Source organism: Odontesthes bonariensis, chromosome 9, assembly GCF_027942865.1.
Source record: "Odontesthes bonariensis isolate fOdoBon6 chromosome 9, fOdoBon6.hap1, whole genome shotgun sequence".
Classification (NCBI taxonomy): domain Eukaryota; kingdom Metazoa; phylum Chordata; class Actinopteri; order Atheriniformes; family Atherinopsidae; genus Odontesthes; species Odontesthes bonariensis.
This window is the reverse complement of record NC_134514.1, coordinates 35,394,345-35,414,497: the sequence shown is the minus strand read 5'-3', so window position 1 is coordinate 35,414,497 and position 20,153 is coordinate 35,394,345. Positions and strand designations below refer to the sequence as shown.

The 20,153-nt window shown below is 41.7% G+C and overlaps 1 protein-coding gene across 4 annotated transcripts; it reads left to right on the top strand.

Annotated features, from left to right (window-relative positions):
- Window positions 1-413: 413 nt before the first annotated feature.
- gkup (glucuronokinase with putative uridyl pyrophosphorylase) lies at window positions 414-20,114 on the top strand. 4 transcript variants are annotated; one of them, XM_075474142.1, is made up of 24 exons: window positions 414-581; window positions 979-1,092; window positions 4,204-4,310; window positions 4,391-4,435; window positions 4,520-4,673; window positions 4,763-4,834; window positions 8,899-8,987; window positions 9,114-9,270; window positions 10,088-10,165; window positions 10,615-10,706; window positions 10,835-10,940; window positions 11,031-11,110; window positions 11,192-11,260; window positions 11,958-12,018; window positions 12,129-12,145; window positions 12,262-12,319; window positions 12,442-12,534; window positions 12,632-12,692; window positions 13,132-13,245; window positions 13,913-13,970; window positions 14,158-14,226; window positions 17,683-17,746; window positions 17,916-17,987; window positions 19,510-20,114. In XM_075474142.1, the coding sequence occupies exons 2-24, from the start codon at window positions 1,090-1,092 to the stop codon at window positions 19,603-19,605; spliced, it is 1,815 nt and encodes a 604-aa protein (XP_075330257.1). In that variant the 5' UTR covers window positions 414-581; window positions 979-1,089; the 3' UTR covers window positions 19,606-20,114. The 4 variants fall into 4 exon arrangements, with proteins under 4 accessions (XP_075330257.1, XP_075330256.1, XP_075330258.1 ...); XM_075474141.1 differs by lacking the exon at window positions 979-1,092; XM_075474143.1 differs by lacking the exons at window positions 414-581; window positions 979-1,092 and adding an exon at window positions 596-693.
- The last annotated feature ends 39 nt before the right edge of the window (window positions 20,115-20,153 follow it).

The following is a 20,153-nucleotide window of genomic DNA, read 5'->3' as shown; positions in this document are numbered from 1 at the left end:
CATTTTATTTTCAAATTTTTCAAAATTTAAACACAGCAAACAGATAGACAAGGCAACACACACACACACACATACACACACACACACACACACACACACACACACACACACACACACAGAAAAACAAAAAACAAAACCAAACGTTACTGCCAGTCCATAGAAGATAAAATAAACATTGTGATATGCCAGTCCGATGAGTGAGGTCAGAGGTCCCGGTCTGAATGTCCCAGTTTTATTATCTTTAATTTTGTCTTAAACTCCGTTTTTGCGCAAAGTTTTGAACTGCTTTCACCCTCTTAAAAGAAAAAGATAAAAGGCAGTTGAAACAAAGCTTGGGCCTTCATGCAGCGGTCCGTGCGCAGTACGTCGGGAACGAGATTTCAGCGGGAGCGCGCTTCCTGTGCCCTGTGGAAGCGGCGGAGCTGCGCAGGGGGAGCTGTGTGTACCGACGGGGAGACAGACCTCAGCAGAAGACGTGCACAGTTTACGTTTCAAGTCGACACCAGGACCAAGAAAGTTCATCCATGATTCTTATACTGCTTGTAGCCGGTCACGGCACTGTCTTAGAGACACAAATTAAGGTAAATTTGTTATTCGCTGCTGCATAACTTCCAGCAGTGCAAAGTTCACAGCCGTTGCAAAGCGGTCCCTGCGCACCGAACTGACTTGAAGAATCTGACAGCGGATCTCTTCGTAAGCTCTCGGCTTTTTCTCATGTCTGTCATCGTGACTTGTGGTATTTACAAAAACTTAACAACGCAGTGGGACATTCGGCTTACATCTGACTGGAGAATAATTTAGTATACATTGTAGAACGAGTCTCATTGTTGCTAGCCTATGTTGATTTGCACCGACCCTCTAACGGAGCATTGTGGTGGCGGTATTGAACTATTTAATTAATTTAAAGTTTTAAGTTTTGTTAAAATGAAAAAAAAAAATCCTCTTGTGTATACTTAAATATTGAAGCATTTTCTTTAGTAAGTGTCCTTACACCTAAAGAAAGTCAACCTGACGGGGCCAGTTGCTGTCATGGAGTTGACATGACTGCGTACACCGCTAGATGGCGTGTTGAGACTCCTCACTGTCCACATGGTGAGCATTAATGAGCTAATATATGCAATAACTGACAATTTGTGGATTAGATCATTATGACGAATTTTCAAAAAGGATTCACTGGATATGAGGAAAACATTGACAGTGTATTACAGCCATGATATCAATCTGCAGAATGTTTGACAGCTTCACTTTCTCTGTTGGTGTTTCCATGATGTTTAGGCCTTTCAGAACCCTGGTTCTGATTTGTTCGAATATGGAAGCAGGGTGGATGTTTTTTGGTTAATATCATCAATATTGTTGATGGTGGTGAATGTTGATGATGATGACGATGACCACTATTTCACAATTAGATTATTAAATATAGTGATGTATTGGTAACTTACTATTGGTAAGTAGTGGTTATTATCACTATTATTGTTATTGACAGTATTCTATTCTATTCTATTATTTTTACTCTATCAGAAAGATGGTATGTTACCCACTGAATGAACTGCACTCATCACACCACATAACTTGTTACACCTACGCTAGGGATGTCACGAGAACCGATGCTTCGGTACCAAGTTGATGCCACAATTTTTATTTTTTGTATATAAGACTTTATTATTTTATTTTTTCAAACACAGAACAAACACTACACAGAGTTGGTGTGGTAAATACATAAAACTGACAGGCACTATTTCCAGTTGAAAGTAAGCTCTCCTTTAAGAAGGTCAGAGCGTAGATCACCAAGCAGGTAGTCCATCAGGGGTCGCCACAAAGCTTTGAAGTTTTCAGTGTTACCACTTAATTTTGCACTTAACCTCTCCATTGGAATAACTCCAAACACCTACAAGTGTTCTAGTGTGCCGTTAAATGCCAAAGGAACACGGAAGATGGCAGCTGCAGCGACAGCTCCGCCTCGACTCGTCGAAAAGAAAAATAGTAAGAGTCGTGTCTGGAAGTACTTTGCGTTTGAGGCGGATGATCAAAGATTAGTAATAGATTCGCAAAAACCTATATGCAAACAGTGCCAAAGAGCTTTTCAGACGAAAGGAGGAAACACTTCCAATTTAGCGAAGCAGCTCAAAGACAGACATCCAGATTTATTCACAGAATTCAGGGTGAGTGAGTTTCAAGTTAAGTTAAAGTTCACTCTGCGGGCAAATTCACACCCATTGTTCTCCGTTGAACGAACTCCCCATCGCATAGATATGAAACGCACATCACAAGAAACAGCGGAAACAGAGCTTTGCAAAGAGTATCTGTACATACCGAAATAATCACGTTATGAAGACAACAAACAAATAGAACAAAGTTATGTAAATGTAAATGTATTTTATTTATACAGCCCTTTACAGACAATCCTTACGATGTACCAAAGTGCTTTACAGCAGGTAATAAATAAAGAGAAGAATAAGTAAAAACAATAAAAAAACGGTGAAAGCAATAAAATACAACAAAATCAAATAAGATAAAAGTGTCATCATACTACTGGGTATTAAAAGCCATCCTAAATAAGTAGGTTTTTAGCCTAGATTTTGGCCCAGGTCAGAAATAAGACGCAGCTGGATCGGGAGCTTATTCCAGAGCCTGGGGGCAGCTTTGGGAAAAGGCTCGGTCACCCCAGGGTTTGTATTCTGACCTGGGCACTTCCAGCAAAAACTGATTTGTTGACCTTAGAGCTCTACCAGGATTGCGGACTGTTAAAAGCTCAGATAAATATGAGGGGGCGAGGCTGTTAAGAGCTTTAAAAACAAACATTAAAAGTTTAAAATCAATTCTATAAAGGACAGGAAGCCAATGGAGGGAGTTAAGAACAGGAGTGATGTGCACACGTCTGTTGGTTAAAAGACGGGCAGCAGCGTTCTGCACAAGCTGAAGGCGACTGAGAGAAGACTGGGAGACGCCAACATAAAGTGCATTGTTTGTCTTTGCAAAGTACAGCTGAATAAGTTGTAAAGTCCCCGTCACTAGACAATGTGCTGTATATCAAAATAAACAGCAGAACGTATCCTTTCCGAAAGTATTCCTTGTTTCTCTGTGACAACATGAGTTATCCGGTTTGAAATAGATCAAATAATGTATCTGCTTACATTGCAAAGGCTAAAGTTGTGTTCGAAAGACGTGCACAGATCACCTAAGCTAAAGCTACAGTGCACATGCGCGATAGTCACTAAGCAGATATTTTTTTAAATGACTAAGTCATAGACAGTGGCGGTCCAACACGGATTTACTCCCCGGGCGAAACTAGTGCTGGCACCCCCAACCTCCCCATAATTATTTTTTTATTACTTTTAATATTATTTTTATCATTTTCCAAATGGCCCTGTACAAAGTCACGTAGACATATCCATACAGAAAAGGGTGTATAATCTCATATTTTGATATACAGATATTAAATATGGAATAAAAACATTTCTAGGACCTGTTGGCACTGTTTGAGTCCATCTTTAAGGAATTTTAGCTATTACAAGCCTGTTTCATGGTACTTTTTTTTTTTTTTTTTAAATCTAGGCGAAGGTAGAAAAATCTACAGTGATCGTTTAAGAAAAAGTGCAGTTTTCAGGCGTTCCTTCAGGCAAATCACCAGGAATGCTAAGGGTTTAATGCAGTTAAAATACAATCAGGTGCTATGTTTTTATTTTTGTTTTTTTTGGACCGTTTTTTTATTTTTATTTTTATTTTTTTACCCCCCCACGATGCCGCCCTGGGCACCTGCCCGGTCGGCCCGCCTCTAGGACCGCCCCTGGTCATAGACTATCCCACTGTCATGGTTCTGATATTGCCTGATCCCAATTCAAATGGGTCAAATGTTAATAGTGGTTTATTTTTATTCATTACTTGAAGGCGACATGCCACTTTTGTTTTTTTGTAATGTTCCAATGTTTTTAATAAATGAGTATGTTGAAGTACATGGAATTTATTGTTTTGTTTTTGTTTTTCACCGTGGTATCGAATTGGGCATCGAGAATCGTGGAGTTTCACTGGTATTGGTATCGACTACTAAATGTCTGGTATCGTGGCATCCCTAACCTACGCACATAACTTTATTTTCCATGTTTGTTGGGTCATTGTCTCAGTGTTCTGTAACCTTTGTTGCCATGTCCTGTATTGTTATGTTTTGCAGTAACAAAAAAAATAAATAAAAAAATATTTTTTGCACAGCATGATGACACAGGCTTGTACAGCCACTTGACTGGAGTACCAAAGGCCTTGCTTCCTGGCACAGGGGGAAAGAAGATCCTGGACTTTTGGTGGGAAACTGTCAACATGTAAGGTGGATAACATGTCTAATATCTGCTGATCTCTGACCGGTTGATTTTTTTTCTTGACATCTCTGATTTCTCTCCAGGCGACAGCTCTTCACTGAGGTGTATCTGGTTACTAATGCAGACAAGTAAGTTGCATTACCCAGCTGCTGTTGACCTGCACATTTTGACACAGTTGGACGCTAAAGCTGCTTTAATTCTCCTTTTCTCAGGTATAAGTACTATGAGCGCTGGGCCACAGCAAACGACTTCCCGGTGGAGAATGTAGTGAATGATGGCAGCACAACGTTGGACGACCAGCTTGGGGCCGTGGCCGACCTCCAACTTGCCATACAAAGCCGTAAGCTGAAGGATGACATCATGGTGGTACGAGCGATCTTTATTGCATTTAATAACATTTGATCATTCACACTGCTGCATGTTGTATAATCAACATTTCTTTATTGTGTAAGCAGATTGCAGGAGACATGCTGTGTGCAGACCAGAACTTTGACATAGCTCAGGTTATTCGATTCTTCAGGTCGAAGGTGAGATTCTCCAAACTGCACTGCTTTGTGTCGTTTGATTAGCGGAGGTGTTTCAGCTGAAGTGGGTCTGTTTCAGGACAAACCACAAGCTCCTTTCACACTGAGGAAGAACCTGCGTTTAATTCGCGAATTTAGTGTGTCCGCTGTTCCTTTCACACTGACGATCCGGGCTGGGGTGTCAACTCGATTCGCCATTCGTCCCATGTCGGACCCTAGTCTTTTTGCCGAGCCGAATTTGATGTGAAAGCAATTGACGCGGGATTGCAAGTTTGAGACGTGGTCCCAGTGGTTGTCGAAAGTTTGTTACCTTGCGCCTCACATGTGGCTCAACAAGTTCCACAACAAAGTCGAAGGTTTGCCGCGACATCTGAAAATGCTTTCTCCACTCGTCATCGTCAAAACTGTTCAGAGCATTGGACCAAAACACCAACCCTTGTGGTCTTGCCATCTTCCACACTCTTCTTGCAGACACATGTGTGTTCGATTGCGTCGACGCTGTTCGCGTTCTTCTGCTTCAAATTGTCGATAGATTTCCTCAACTTGGACATTATAGTGCTCTTGTATTCTCCGCATATGTTCTTCGGCGGCATCCCACGTTGTGACCATCCACACCCCGTAAAATAACATCTCCATGAACTGCATATACAATTGCGTGACCGAACAAACAGCCAGCAACAAAAAAGTCCTCAAGGTGTCCCGCCATCGTTGGTTTGAAAAATTTGATGCAGACAGGTGTATTTCGGCCTACCTCCGACGCATGGCTTGTGCCTACGTCATTGTACACGCCCAGCATTTTATGTGTTTTGTGTGACGCTCTGCCACTAGGCAACGCCCCCGGAACTCGGCTTCAGGCGGCACGGATCACCTAATCAGAATCAGAATCAGAATCAGAATCAGCTTTATTGGCCAGGTTTGACTAAACAAACAAGGAATTTGACTCCGGTAACTTCACTCACAAAGTACAACACTCAACAATAACATGAAATAATAAAAATTAGAAATGCAGAACAGTAAGAGTTGAATTGATTATAAATATGAATAAATAGAAACTATGGGTGGGAATGCTATTCCTGGGTGTTCAACAGAGTGACTGCTTGGGGGAAGAAGCTGTCTTTGTGTCGTCTGGTTTTGGCAAGCAGTGCCCTGTATCGTCTGCCAGAGGGGAGGAGATTGAACAGTTTGTGTCCAGGATGTGAGGGGTCTGCAGAGATTTTTACTGCCCTTTTCCTGGCCCTGGACCGGTACAGGTCCTGTATGGAAGGGAGGTCAGTTCCAATAATCCTCTCTGCAGCCCTAATTGTCCGTTGCAGTTTGGCCCTGTCACGTTTGGTGGCTGACCCAAACCAGACAGTGATGGAGGTGCAGATGACAGACTGGATGATCGCCGAGTAGAAAGTGGTCAGCAGCTCCTTAGGCAGATTAAACTTCCTTAGCTGTCTCAGGAAGTATAACCTCTGCTGGGCCTTTTTCTGGATAGTGACAATGTGGGGAGACCATTTTAGGTCCTGTGAGATGGTTGATCCCAGGAACCTAAAGGAATCCACATTGGACACTGTTTCGTTCTGAATGGTGAGTGGGGCGAGTTGGGGGGGGCTTCTCCTAAAGTCCATTTTCATCTCCACAGTCTTCTTGGGGTTAAGCTCCAGATGGTTCTGACTGCACCACTGGACCAGCTGCTCCACCTCCTGTCTGTAGTCAGACTCATCCCCATCCTGGATCAGACCAATGACAGTGGTGTCATCCGCAAACTTCAGGAGTTTTACAGATGGGCTCTTTGAGGTGCAGTCATTTGTGTGGAGGGAGAAGAGCAGTGGGGAGAGGACACACCCCTGTGGGGCGCCTTTACTGATAGACCGGGTCTTTGATGAGGTACTCCCCAGTCTGACATGCTGCTGCCTGTCTGACAGGAAGCTGATGATCCACTGACAGGTAGAGGCAGGCACTGATAACTGAGTGAGCTTCTGGTGTAGGAGTTCAGGCATGATGGTGTTGAACGCCGAGCTGAAGTCCACAAACAGGATCCTGGCGTACGTCCCTTGGGAGTCAAGATGTTGCAGGATGAATTGCAGTCCCATGTTGACGGCATCATCCGCCGACCTGTTTGCCCTGTTGGCAAACTGCAGAGGGTCCAGCATGGGTCCTGTTATGTCCTTCAGATGGGACAGCATCAGTCTTTCAAAGGATTTCATGACCACAGATGTCAGGGCGACAGGCCTGTAGTCATTCAAACCTGAGATGGAAGATTTTTTGGGGACTGGGATGATGGTGGAGCTTTTGAAGCAAGAGGGCACTTCACATAGTTTCAGGGACCAGTTGAAGATCTGCGTGAAGATTGGCGCCAGCTGTTCAGCACAGACGCGCAGACAAGAGGGTGATACGCCATCAGGTCCTGGAGCCTTCTTTATTTTTTGTTTCTGAAAGAGACTGCGCACATCCCTCTCACAAATCGTCAATGCAGGTGGGGGGAGGGGGTTGGGTGTTGAGGGGAAACCCATTGTACGTGATGGGTGTGATAGTGGGTGCTTTTCAAACCTACAGTAAAAGTCGTTCAGGTCATCAGCCAGTCTGGGATTATCATCAGGGTGGGGGGATGGTTTCTTGTAGTTGGTGAACTGTTGCAGACCTTTCCAAACTGATGCAGGATCATTTGAAGCTAAATTATTTTTTAGCTTCTCACTGTAGGATCTTTTGGCTACATTGGCTAATACACCAAGCTTTCACATTACTCGACGCGGGATGAAGTGGCAATTTGGACCCGCGATGGTAGCGGTTCTCAGTGTGAAAACAGCTACAGACTCTCTGAGCCTCCATCGGCTTTTGGATGTCGTGGCCACAGCAACTGAATGAAGGGTGTCCAGTATTTTCATTTTCATGCTATGGTTCTGCTTTAAATTGGTCCAGTGTAAACAATGACACAAAAAGTTAAGGGACATCTTCAATTGTACAGCTGTTGTATTCAAAGCTTTCCATTATTAAAGAGAAAGCCCAAACTAAACCAGTAACAAGCTGTCGCTCTGTCATGTTACTGCTGACAGAAATGGTATGTTCCATTTCAGCATGAGTCAAATGGAGACAGCACTCTGAGGTCGTACTGTCACTAAGTGGTCAAACTGGAAAATATGTTATTGTCCTGCATAAGTTCAACTCAGCATACTGTTTTTCAAAATAACATGTAATCACATACATGGAGTTACATCTAACTATTTAGACCTGTTAGATTAAAAACACAGAAAACTGTAATAGAAAATGCAAAAGCATACTTATTAGTTTTAGTTTCATTTTGTCGGTAAATGACACAAGGGAGGTATTTAAGGTGTAGAGAAGATGAACTCAAAGATGCATTTTTGTCTGTTTGCCAGTTTTGGTCATTTTTTTGTGATATTGATAAGTGGACTGCACAAGTCCATCCTTATGTGGACCAGGCTTAAAACTTTCCTTTTTGATAAAGCTTATAGTTAGGGATGGCTCAGGTGATCCTGAAACATCCCATAGTTAAGCTGCTATAGGCCTAGACTGCTGGGGGGCCTCATCTGTCACACCTTTCCTCACTTTACTCTCTTTTTCCCCTGTTTAATTTCTCAAATGATATTATGTACATGTGACATTATTGTGGTCATTAACTTGTGTTTCCCTGTTCCAACAGATATCCTTTGAATGGTGTTAAAGTGTTTGTTGTCCCCTCTTTTCTGTCTTCTCAAACCCCAGCTGGTCGAGGTGGATGGCCACCCTTCCTGAGTCTGGTTCTGCCAGAGGTTTCTTCCTGTTAAAAGGGAGTCGTTTCTCTCCACAGTCGCCTCAGGCACGCTCAGGCCGGGAGATTGGACCGGAAAAAAAAAAAGTTTCAGTGCAATCTGTTGGTTTCCTTAGCTAGGAAATAGTTTTTGAATTGGCTCTATATGAATGAATTGGACTATTTTGAAAATAATTATGATTACAATGAATTGAATTCCAATTGGCTTGAATTGGACTTTATTATTTAAATGCCTTGAGATTACATTTGTTGTATTTGGCGCTATATAAATAAAACTGAATTGAATTGAATTGAATGTGTGTGTGTGTTGCAGCCTGGAGAGCTGGTCATATACTATGAGCTGGAGGAAAGTGAAAAAAGCAGCTCCAGGGGGATTGTGGAGGTCTGCCCTGAGACCCACAGGTGAGGCTGGTTCTGCCGTGTGAGATCTTGTCACAGCTCAAATATTCCAGCTTGTACCTGATGCTCGCTGATACACAGTACCGTGTTGCAGATGTGGTCTTAATCTGGTTTAGCTGTCTGTATCAGGATAACTCGCTTCTTGGAGAAACCGCTGGAAGGGCTGACAGCGTCGCGGCTGGCGAGCGTGGTGTTTTACTGCATCCAGAAAGATACGCTGTCCTACATGTCAGACTTTCTCAACCGGCAGCCTGAAGTCTCAGACAGAACCTTCGGACAATTCTGGGTTCGTAAGTAACACTTAAACAGGCAGTTCATACAAACAGCATTTTTTTTTAAGTTCCTGTTATCTCAGCAAAATGAATCAGCTTCTATTCAGGTTGCATTACTCAAGGCTTAATTACACCCATATATGTCTGCTCACTCAGTTCACCTCACCATTAGCTTTGGCCACATTTCTGTGTCAAATCCAGTTTTGCATACAAACCAATTACCTGCTAATTTGATCGTGGGAAAGAAAGATTGTTGCTGGAAAGCTCCTTCCATTGTCCTAGACTAACATCTTCAATTTACTGTAATAATGGGAAACCTTAATGAATTTGAAAAAGTTTGTGCATATGTACAGCACACAATATTACATTGTAAATGCTATTCTTTTCTATCATATCCAGTGGCCCTTCTTTATCCCAAGCCCTAGAATGGCCCAATTCTTCTGTTTTTCTTCTGTTCTTCTTTTCATTTTCAAACACTGGTAATAAATCATAACTGATACTTTCATTTAATACTAACTCAGCTAAGCTGATACAATTCAGTGACCTGGAAACACTGCAGGATATTGATTGGTCAGAGAATCCTTACCTTCTGCACACAGTTTACCATTCTGTGGAAATTAGCAAAAAAAACCAAAACATGTTCCATCTATGAGCACAGATGGCATATATATCAATGTGCTTGGATTTTGAATTAGTGTGCCCACTTATCAAACAGACACAAAAGACTTAAACATGGCTTTTTCCCCCTGCTTATCTATTTCCATTTTCAATTGCTACAATGGCGACATACATAAAGGGAAGTTGTGTGTCCTGTCTCTGCATCATCCTCAGGAGTGGCTGATCAACGAGAAGCAACTTGATGTGTTTGGTATGAAGCTTCCTACTGGCTTCCAGCTCATTGGACAAGTGGTTTGTATCCTTTCCTCAGTTGAACTTAGTGCTTGTAATTGGTCCTGCTTTGAATTATAATCACTATCACCCATAGGGAGTCTAACAATCCAAAGAATCTTAAAGAGACTGAATGACCCAGAAATCATTTCAAAATGTTTTATGAAATGACTCATTACTATCTGGTAGCTTGATGGCACTAAAGACCTTTGAACATTTAAAAAAAGATTACCATTGATATTTGGGGCCCAGGCCTGTCCAGGATGTACCCTTCCTCTCGCCCATTGACCGCTGGGATAGGCTCCAGCCCCCCCACGACCCGACCGACGGATTCAGCGGTATAGAAAATGGATGGATGGATGGATTTGGGGCCCATAGATTTATGTGAATAGTGCTGAAACATTTTTTTCCCGTAATAGCTTATTTGTTAATAAATAAATAAATTTTGCCTTTTAAATTCATACTGTTAGGGCCTGTCAGACTACACCAAGTGGCTCACTCACTACTCCACTAAGAAACAAGACAACTCCGCTAAACCAATCACATGCCGCTCCTATGCCAGGTGAGAAAGCGCTGACTCTGCTGTTTTTAAATAGAAATGTGAGCCTTTTTCTCCCTCTGACCTCGTGGTGAAAACCCAAGTTTTTTCCATCGTTTAGGCCTGATTTCCAAATCTGTTCTAACCCACAGGGTTGGATTAATGGGAAATCCCTCAGATGGCTTCAACGGGAAAACCATCGCCATGACCATCTCTAATTTTTGGGCAGAGGTTACTCTGGTAGAGAGCCAGACTTTGGTAACACAGTTATACCTGCACATTCACTGGCTACAACATATTAATTAGGAACTTACTGTGCTGAAATTGTGAGTTTTGGTGACTTTGTAGGTTTTAGTCCCTCACCCACTGAATGACCCCACAGAGTTTGGCAGTCTGCAGGATCTGTTCTGCATCAGTAGGAAGGAGGGGTGAGTAAATGTCATAATGACCTAAAACACAGGACAGTGTTGATCATATTCTGGATGTTTAAATCTCTGTCCTCACTGCAGTTATCTGGGTGGGCTGCGACTTCTGCAGGCTACATGTAAGAAGTTCTACCAGTTCTGCTCCAAACAAGGGTGAGACCAGTATGTGTGTTAACGCAAATCAATCAAGGGCAGACAAGTTTTTTTTTGGGCAGCACAGAAGCTGGCATCTTGTGGAGGGATGAGGTTTTTTTTTTCTTTTCTTTATTCTACTTCCTATAAGGGCCATCACCGTATCGGATATTCTTGTGGCCAGAAATATTCAGGATAATATTGTCACATCCAGAACAATTGTATTGCTGTCAGACTAATTATTCACATTTATTTACATTTCCTTTTTGGCTATTGAATTAAACCTAAAATAAAAATAGAGTAAAGAACAAAACAATCGTACAAAAACCCCAAACTCAGTTGTATGTTTTCAGCTGAAAATTAAACCACAATAATATCATGTGTGTATTATCAACACAGTGCAAATATATCATTCTTTTAATTTCTCGATAATTGTCAGTACTGTTCTAAGTTGATACCCCTTCTGTTAAATTGAAATGCTTTGCAACAAAGGCTGCGTGAGCATTTGTTATCCTGGGTCTCTTTTCCTGATAAAATAGATTAATGAATTGCCAGCTTTCAAAAGCTTTACTAAAGTAAAAGTAAAAAAGCAACTGTTACAGCATATTAAATAAAAGCCTCATGTTAGAGTAGAATTCTTTTCCTTCTCATTTTCCTTTTTAGTTTTAGGATCACTCTACTTCCACTCTGATACACATTTGTGCATTTGTTTCTGCAGTATTGCTTTGACAAAGCAAAACTTCACACTGAAGTATGACACCAACATTCCTCGGCAAGTGGTGAGGATCCATCCAGATATAGAGAAAATTTCTCCACATACAGTATGAAATGTGAAAATATAGAAACACATGTAACCCCCTGATGCAATTATTTCTCTGTTTAAATGAAGGGCCTCGCTGGAAGCAGGTAAGTAGCTCAGAGTTTTATTTAGTTTTTTTTTCTGCATAGTCTTATTTAGGGTTAGTTTTTCACATTTTGAATTTGATTATCTTCTTGTTTTCAATCCTTTTTTTTTGTCACAGTGCCATTGTTTCAGCAACTCTTAAGTGTCTTATGAAATTCTACAACATCACGGACAACGTAAGGGTGTTTGATATAGGACATCTCGTATTGTCTTCTCGAAGCTATTAGAGTCAGCGCTTGAATTTTCCGTCACTCTTTCATAAGTACCATGGTCTCTATACTTTATTCATATACTAAAGGATCTCCCTAAACCAATTCGAGCGAACTTCATCCTCAATGTGGAGACTGATGAGCTGTTCATTACTGCGGGCCTGCAGGACAGAGTTGTGCAGGTCAGTAACATGTTTCACACTGCACGGTCCAGTTTTTGTCTGTGCTGCACAAACCTTCAGCCAACACGAGAAATCGTTTGCTCCTTTGTGTTTGCAGGTCTATGAAGGCTTAATCTACATGGACTTCAGCAAGAGGCTCATGGAAGAGCATGGTTACGGTACTGGTCTCCCTATCCGGAGATGATATTAAAACCATTATCATGTATAAAAAGCTCCTGATTTGTAAAAGTGGAGATTTCATGAGTTACTTTCTTTCAAAGTCAAACAAATTCTCATATTTGACGTGACCATCATGATTTGCTATGAAATGACCCCTCTTTGTGCACACTTTTTGAAGCACTTTCCCGGTAGGTTGTTTGAAGCATTTTGGAGAACAATCAACGGTTCTTATGTGGATTCAGGCTGTTTCAATGTCCTCCTCTTCTGTCTCTTCATGGAGTCCGTCTAGGATTCCATGATGTTTATTATAAGGCTCCTTAGAGCCACACCATCTGTTACAGGACTCCTTGTTTTGGCTGTATGTTTGGGCTTATTGTCAATCAGTCTTCGACAGATCAGACCTTGCAAGTTCTAAATGTGTGTGTCGTCCATTGTCAGGGAACTATGTTTCTATGGACATGACTGAACTTCCACAGTTCTGGCTGGCCTATCTGAGCGACCCCAGTGACTCTGGTCGCATCCACAGCAACATACGACAGCGCTGGCTCAGTGGTAGGCCTTCCAACCAAACATTATGCATACTGTATTTGAAAGGAATTGGTGGCACAAGTCACACCTTTGATGTCATTGTCAGTCTGTCAGCCAGTCCAGTTCCCACTCACTTTTGACTTTACTGCAAGTGAAAAGTCACAGTTTTGTATTGGCCATAAATTACTTTGTGTTTGCAGAAATTAATTAAGTACAGCACTTTTTCACTGAGCCCAAAGTACAATACCAATGATTCCTCTATGTTGTGAAATCCCTTTTGTCTGTTACTGTGTTTAGGGCCAATCAGTTAATATTAGCATGCTAACGTGCTAAATTAAGACAATGAACATGGTAGAAATATATGAAACATTAGTATGTTAGCACTGAGAATGTTAGCATACTGATATTAGCACATTGCTCAAGACAGCCTCACAGTGCTCTTGACTTCTTTTATATTCAGTTTCAGTTTTGATGTTACTAAAACTAGATCTTTGATTTTGGTTATCATGCAAAAAGTTCTTCATTACCCCTATGAATAATCTACCAGCACATTAATATCGTCCTAGATGGAGATCCTTGTGCTATTTTATTGGCTCCAAATTAAATTTTCTGTCAGTTTAGAAAAAAAAAAAACTTTTAAAAATGCAACTATAGTGGTTCGTTTGTTCAACTGCTGTCATGTTTTCCACAGGGGAAACAATGGTCATTGAGGCCATGAGGTCTTTTGCTGAACTCACTGATCAGGCGAGGTAGGGATGAACCTAACTCTCTGACATGAATTAAAGCTGCGCCCTGCTCCTTGAAACACCACATGCAAAAAGTATATTTGCTGCAGCTGCACTTGCACATGTGCTTTTTTTTTTTCTGTTGTTGTTGCCTTATTTGATCAGTTCAGACATTAGACGTAGATCTGATGGAAAATATTTCTCCACCCAGGGTGGCTATCCAGGACAGAGACTGGAACCGTTTGGCCCAAATGATGGACCAGAATTTTGAGCTCCGGAGGTAAACAGTATGTTTAATTACACAGTATTGTAAAGTTTCCATAGTTTCCATAGATATATGGAACACCTTGAAATGTAAGAGAATTTTAACTCTTTTTCATAAAAGTAATAAAACCCCATACATTTGTAGAATGCACCGCACCAAAGTTGGCAGCAAGTTGCAGTAACACCAATCATAGTGTGTATATGTTATATTTGTAAGTGATTTGTATTTATTTTTTTTCAGAAAACATTGATTTTTGGTAGATTTTTCTGCACAGGTTTGGAAGATGTGCTGCTTGAGTGAATTGTATCTTTTACGGTTTTCAACATCAGGTATGATGAGTAACCATGCCAATAGAAGAGTAGATAATGAGCTTTTCGAGTGCCAGCTAAATCAGAAAAAGAGACCCCGAAATCTTCAACAATATGAAGACAAAATGTTGTGAATGTCAGGCAGGAATAAGATGGTGGAAGAGGAAGAGGACTTTTAAACCAAGTCTTCCCTCTATACTGGTTGGCAATGTCAGATCACTCGCAAATGAAATGGACGAGCTTGGAGCACTCAGGAAGACACAGAAAGAATATTGCAAATGCAGTTTTATGTGTTTTTGTAAAACACATAAAACTGCATTCATGATATTCATGTTGTGTCCTCCTGAGCCCTCCAAGCATGTCTGTTTTATTTGCTAGCACTCTGACCTTCCCCATCAGTCTCAAGGGGGGACGAGGGTTGAACTTCCTCCACCGATTCCTCCATCTTGCGCTTGCTCGAGATCCATATTTTTTCTGGGATTAGTTGGCATTTGAAAAATTCAATCAGCTGCTCCTGATTATAAACAACTCTTTCACTGACATGGTTACTCATCATAACAGATATTGCAAAGTTCCTGAAATATGAGGAGAGTCCACTCAAGCACCAAAACTTCCAAACCAGCACAGAAAAATCTCTCAAAAATCACCATCTTTTGGAAAAAATTATCTCAAATGGAGAATACACACAATAGGATTAGAGCTACTGCAAACTGCTGCCATTGTGGTCCAGTACATTTTAGAATAAAATGGCTAATAAAGGGCATTGACCCAATGAGGGAGACCATGAAAGGATGGCCTAAAATTGTTACATTTCTGCACTCAAAACAAGTTGGAATCAAATTTAAGATTACAAAATGAATTACGTTTAAAGTCACAGTGTGTAACAATACCAAAGATTTATAAGGAAAAAAATAGGGCTCAGTGGGTCCCTTTACACAGGAGAACAAAGGAGAATAAAGTGGAAGAGTGGCTGTAATTATTGTTTTGAGAGAAGTTTGATGGTACATATTTGAAGAATGAGGGACTTATTTTGTAAGGCAAGATCAAGAAACAATAAACACTGGAAATCACTAATGATGAACGAAACTTTTTTGAGTTAACAAAGTTGCTTGTTTTTATTTCACTTGGAAATTTAGTGGTAAAGAATAATAGATTTCAACTAATGTAATAAGCTATTATGTTGGTTAAACAACATCAGTAAGGGCTTTTTAGATTTTAGATTTTTTTTTTTATCCATCCATCCATTTTCATCCACTTATAAGAGGTCGGGTTGTGGAGGCAACAGGTCCAGGAGAGAAACCCAGACATCCCTCTCCCCAGCGACACTCTCCAGCTCTCCTGAGGGATTCCAAGGTGTTCCCAGGCCAAAAGGGAAATATAACCCCTCCAGTGAGCTGCCCCGGGACCTCCATTTCAGCCACTTGTATCTGCAACCTTGTTCTTTCGGTAACTACCCAGATCTTGTGACCATAGGTAAGGGTAGGAACAAAGATGGACCAGTACACTGAAAGCTTCGCCTTCCGGCTCAATTCCCTCTTTACCACAACACTCCAGAGCAGCGCCCTCATTACTGCTGACGAAGCCCCAATTCGTCTGTCCATCTCTCGCTCCAACCTACCATCACTTGTGAACAAGATACCCAGATACTTAAACTCCCCCGCCTGAGGTGGGGACTCGTCCTCAACCCAGAGAGAGCACTTTTTTCTCCAGTGCGCACTGAAGGTCTTGACTTGAAGAAGCCAACAGAACCACATCATCCACAAAAAGCAGAGATGCAACCCTGAGGTTCCCAAACCACACACCCTCCTCTCCATGACTACGCCTTGGGATCCTGTCCATGAAAATTACAAACAGGATCGGTGACAAGGGGCAGCACTGGCGGAGTCCAACACGCACTGTAAACAAGTTCAACTTAGTGCCAAGAATGCGGATACAGCTCTTGCTTTGGTTATACAGAGACCGGATTTGGGTTACCAGATACAGAACCGTTACCCCATACTCTCTCAGCACCCTAGGTCAAAACACATGAAAACTGGCTGGTCAAACTCCCACGATGCCCTCAGTAACTCTGCAAGGTTAGAGATCTGGTTCACTGTTCCACAACCTGGGCGAAACCCACACTGCTTCTCCTGTTTCCAAAGTTCGACTATCGGTCAGAGCCTCCTCTCCAACACCCTGGAGTAAACTTTCCCAGGGAGGCTTAGTGTGATCCCCCTGTACTTGGAACACTCTCTCTGGTCCCCTTTCTTAAAAATGGGAACCACCATCCCGGTCTGCCACGCCACAGGTGTTGACCCAAACCTCTATGCGACACTGAAGAGGCGTGTGAGCCAAGATAGCCCCCCATTTCCAGAGTGTTTAGTATCTCAGGGCGAATCTCGCCCACCCTGACACTTTGCGCTCCCCCAAGGTTTTCCCCCAAGTCCTCAGACACTGCCTCTTCAATAGAGGACATGCTGGCCGGATTGAGGAGATCCTCAAAGTGCTCCTTCCACCGCCCGACAATATCCTCAGTTAATGTCAGCAGTTCTCCACCCAGGTCAAGCACAACCTGGGAAGATCCCTGCTTTCCTTTTCTGTGTAGTCGAAAGGTTTGCCAGAACATCCTTGAGGCCAACCGAAAGTCTCCATAGTTTCCCCGAATTCCTCCCACACCTGAGTTTTAGCTTCAACCACCACCAGCCACTCGGTACCTGTCAGCTGCTTCAGGTGACTCCTGGGACAACTGAGCCCGAGAAGCCTCCTTCTTCATTTTGACAGCTTCCGTCACCACTGGCGTCCATCAGCAGGTCCTCCCGGGACAGCCATGACAGGCATTGACAACCTTCAAGCCACAATTCTTGGAAGCTGCATCCACAATGGAGGTTCTTAACCTTAACATGGTCCATTCAGATTCCATGTCCCCAACCTCCCCCAGTATGTGAGAAAAATTCTCCCAAAGACCTCGCGGACAGGGGCCTCCAACAGAGGTTCCCAGTTCACCCTCACTACCTTCAACATTTTTTTTTATTTTTTATTTTTTTTATTACTTCTTTTTACATCTCAGATGAAGCTATTAAATATTTGGGTTTTGTCACATATCTAATTTTTAGGAAGTAATCTGGATTCTCCGAGTAAATCTACTGCACTTATAGCACAGCTAATATATATAAATATTCCTTAGGACTGTCTACACAGATGACTGTCTGGGTCCTGGAAATCTCAAGATGGTTCAGCTGGCGAGGCAGGTGGGTTCTCAATGGTTCCACTGCTATGCACAACTCAGAGCAAATCTTATTGTATTAATCAGTGTTCAGTGTTTTCTTCATCTCTAACAATGTGTGTCTACTTGAGTGCGTTACTATGTGTACATTCGTAAAGTATAAAATTCATCAAAGTTTCTGCCGGTTCTTGCAGTTCGGCTCTGCAGTGAAGTTACCAGGCAGTGGGGGTGCAGTTGTGGGTTTGTGTCTGGACCAGGCGAGACTGGTAAGTATGTCAAGCATTTCCTACCTGCGCCCATTTAAGGTCATGGTCTCTAAGCTTCCTGTTTATAACTGGTTATAACTGGATGGAGAATGGTCAGTTTATCATATCATAAAAAACTGTACACATGTACAAAATTCTTTTTTTTCTTTTACCAGTGAAACCAAAGTAGTTGGAATACTGCGAAAGTCAACCTTTTAAGAATTACGGCTCTATTGCACTTCATGCTTGCGTTGAAATGAATTATATCAAAAGTATATGAGAAAATAAAAATGGTAGTCATAATGATGTTATGATCCAGTTAGACTCAAGACAATGGCTCTTCTGAAATGAGACAAAAGAGATACTTGTCAAGCATTGCACTGAGAATTATTTGAATTTTGAATTTTGAATTTTCAACTGAGTCTGAAGAAGATTTTGTGGAAAACCTATCAGTGTCAGCATTCATAGCTGGAGCTAAAGGAGGGAAAGGACCCAAGTGCAGGACTTTGAGGAGGAGATGGCTGAAGACAGGCAGATGAAAAAAGATGGTATGAAAAAATGTCAGGATGTGCAAGTCATTTAATTTAAAGTTGCAGTATAAAAAGTATGAACAACACGACAGTATATAACGTGCATTAGACAATATTTCTTATGCCTTAAAGCTATAATGTGTAATATTTCACGGACAATGAATGTCTCCATGTCGCTCCGCCATTTTAAAACTACGGGATTTGTAGAAGGACATGTCATCAGCTTCGCATTTTCCGTTTCTACAAATCCCGTAGTTTTAAAATGGCGGAGCGACATGGAGACATTCATTGGGGTGTAACACTCTTATGTACATTCGTATGCTGAATATAAAGAATATAAGAACACTGCACTTTTGTGATGGAGGTAATTAATAACGATTGAGGTAATACTTGTGAATGATAAGACTCAAATTTGTTAATAGACAACGTGAAATATTACACATTATGGCTTTAAAACATTTAGTTAACTCTTCAAAGTTAAAGGGGACGTTTTTTTTTTTTTTTAAACCTGGACCTTATTTCTGGCATAAAATACGTTCATCTACTCACCGATAGCAGTTTGTTAAAATTCGGAGTCCTTCGGAAGATATTTAGATCACTTGAGATCCGTCACCAACAACGGAGAGCAGAGCCTGGAACCGGTACTGTGTGCTCGGTACCCCAAGCAGAAGGGTTACAAAAATGCTAACGGCTTCCATGGGACCGGTACGCTGTCGTGGTAATGGAAACAGTGAAATAAGCAAACCGTTCTGAACCGACCCGTACCGGACTGCACAGTCAAAGAGAATGTCAAAACCCATCAATTGATACACTCACAACTCTTCGGACTATTGTTGCATCTAAAAGTGTCATTCAAAATACCAGCACCTTCTTTACTAATTTGAATCTTGCTTGGTGGGCAACTATTGGCAGCATTGGTCATTAATGTGCTCTGAATGGTCAATAGTGAGGTGGGATGTGTTGCAGTTGCTATGTCTATCTCTGTCTGATGCAGTCTGGGTTTTGCCCTCTAGGTGGAGATGAGGCAAGCTTTCCAAGAGGCAGGCTGTGTGTTCTGTGCCATCTCACCCTACAACCCGTCTGACAGTGCTGTCCGAGGCCAACATTGACCTCATACATCTTGTCAGTGCACTGAAGGCCAACAGATGGTTGCCAGTTAGATGTGACGCTGTGTGGCGCCCCGCACGCCTGACTGTCCTCCTGCAATTTCACTGGACACTTTGACCGGATTTATGATAGCAATTAAAGCAGACTGATTGAACATTTACATCAACTTGCACACAAGCCATGAGCTACAAAAATAATAATTAGGCTTACTATCAATAATTATTTACGTGATATTTAATCAGATGATTTCGATGATATTGCATCAGTCTATTCCTAAAATGAGGAACAAAGCGATGCACTGATAATGTATGTTTAAGTGTTGAAAGACGCAGGACTTTTATGGTCATTTAAGGTGGAAGGAGTCATGTCATTATAGTAAACTTATCATCCTCAACAATGTAATTATTTTCTACACACCTGATAACTAGTTGTATAAAATATCGAGTAATTGTAAGTATATTTGTATCATGAGTGTATTTAAAAAAAAACTGAAATTAAAATCATTTTTATAGTTTGTGGTGTTGTCTTTGTAGGTCACCTCTAGTCATAT

Excerpts from the sequence above, each read along its gene's own strand:
- gkup (XM_075474141.1), top strand. The coding sequence starts at position 525 with ATGATTCTTATACTGCTTGTAGCCGGTCACGGCACTGTCTTAGAGACA. Across the intron at positions 4,436-4,519 it reads CTGGTTACTAATGCAGACAA|GTATAAGTACTATGAGCGCT; the intron begins GTAAGTTGCATT and ends TCCTTTTCTCAG. Across the intron at positions 14,227-17,682 it reads CAGAATTTTGAGCTCCGGAG|GACTGTCTACACAGATGACT; the intron begins GTAAACAGTATG and ends AATATTCCTTAG.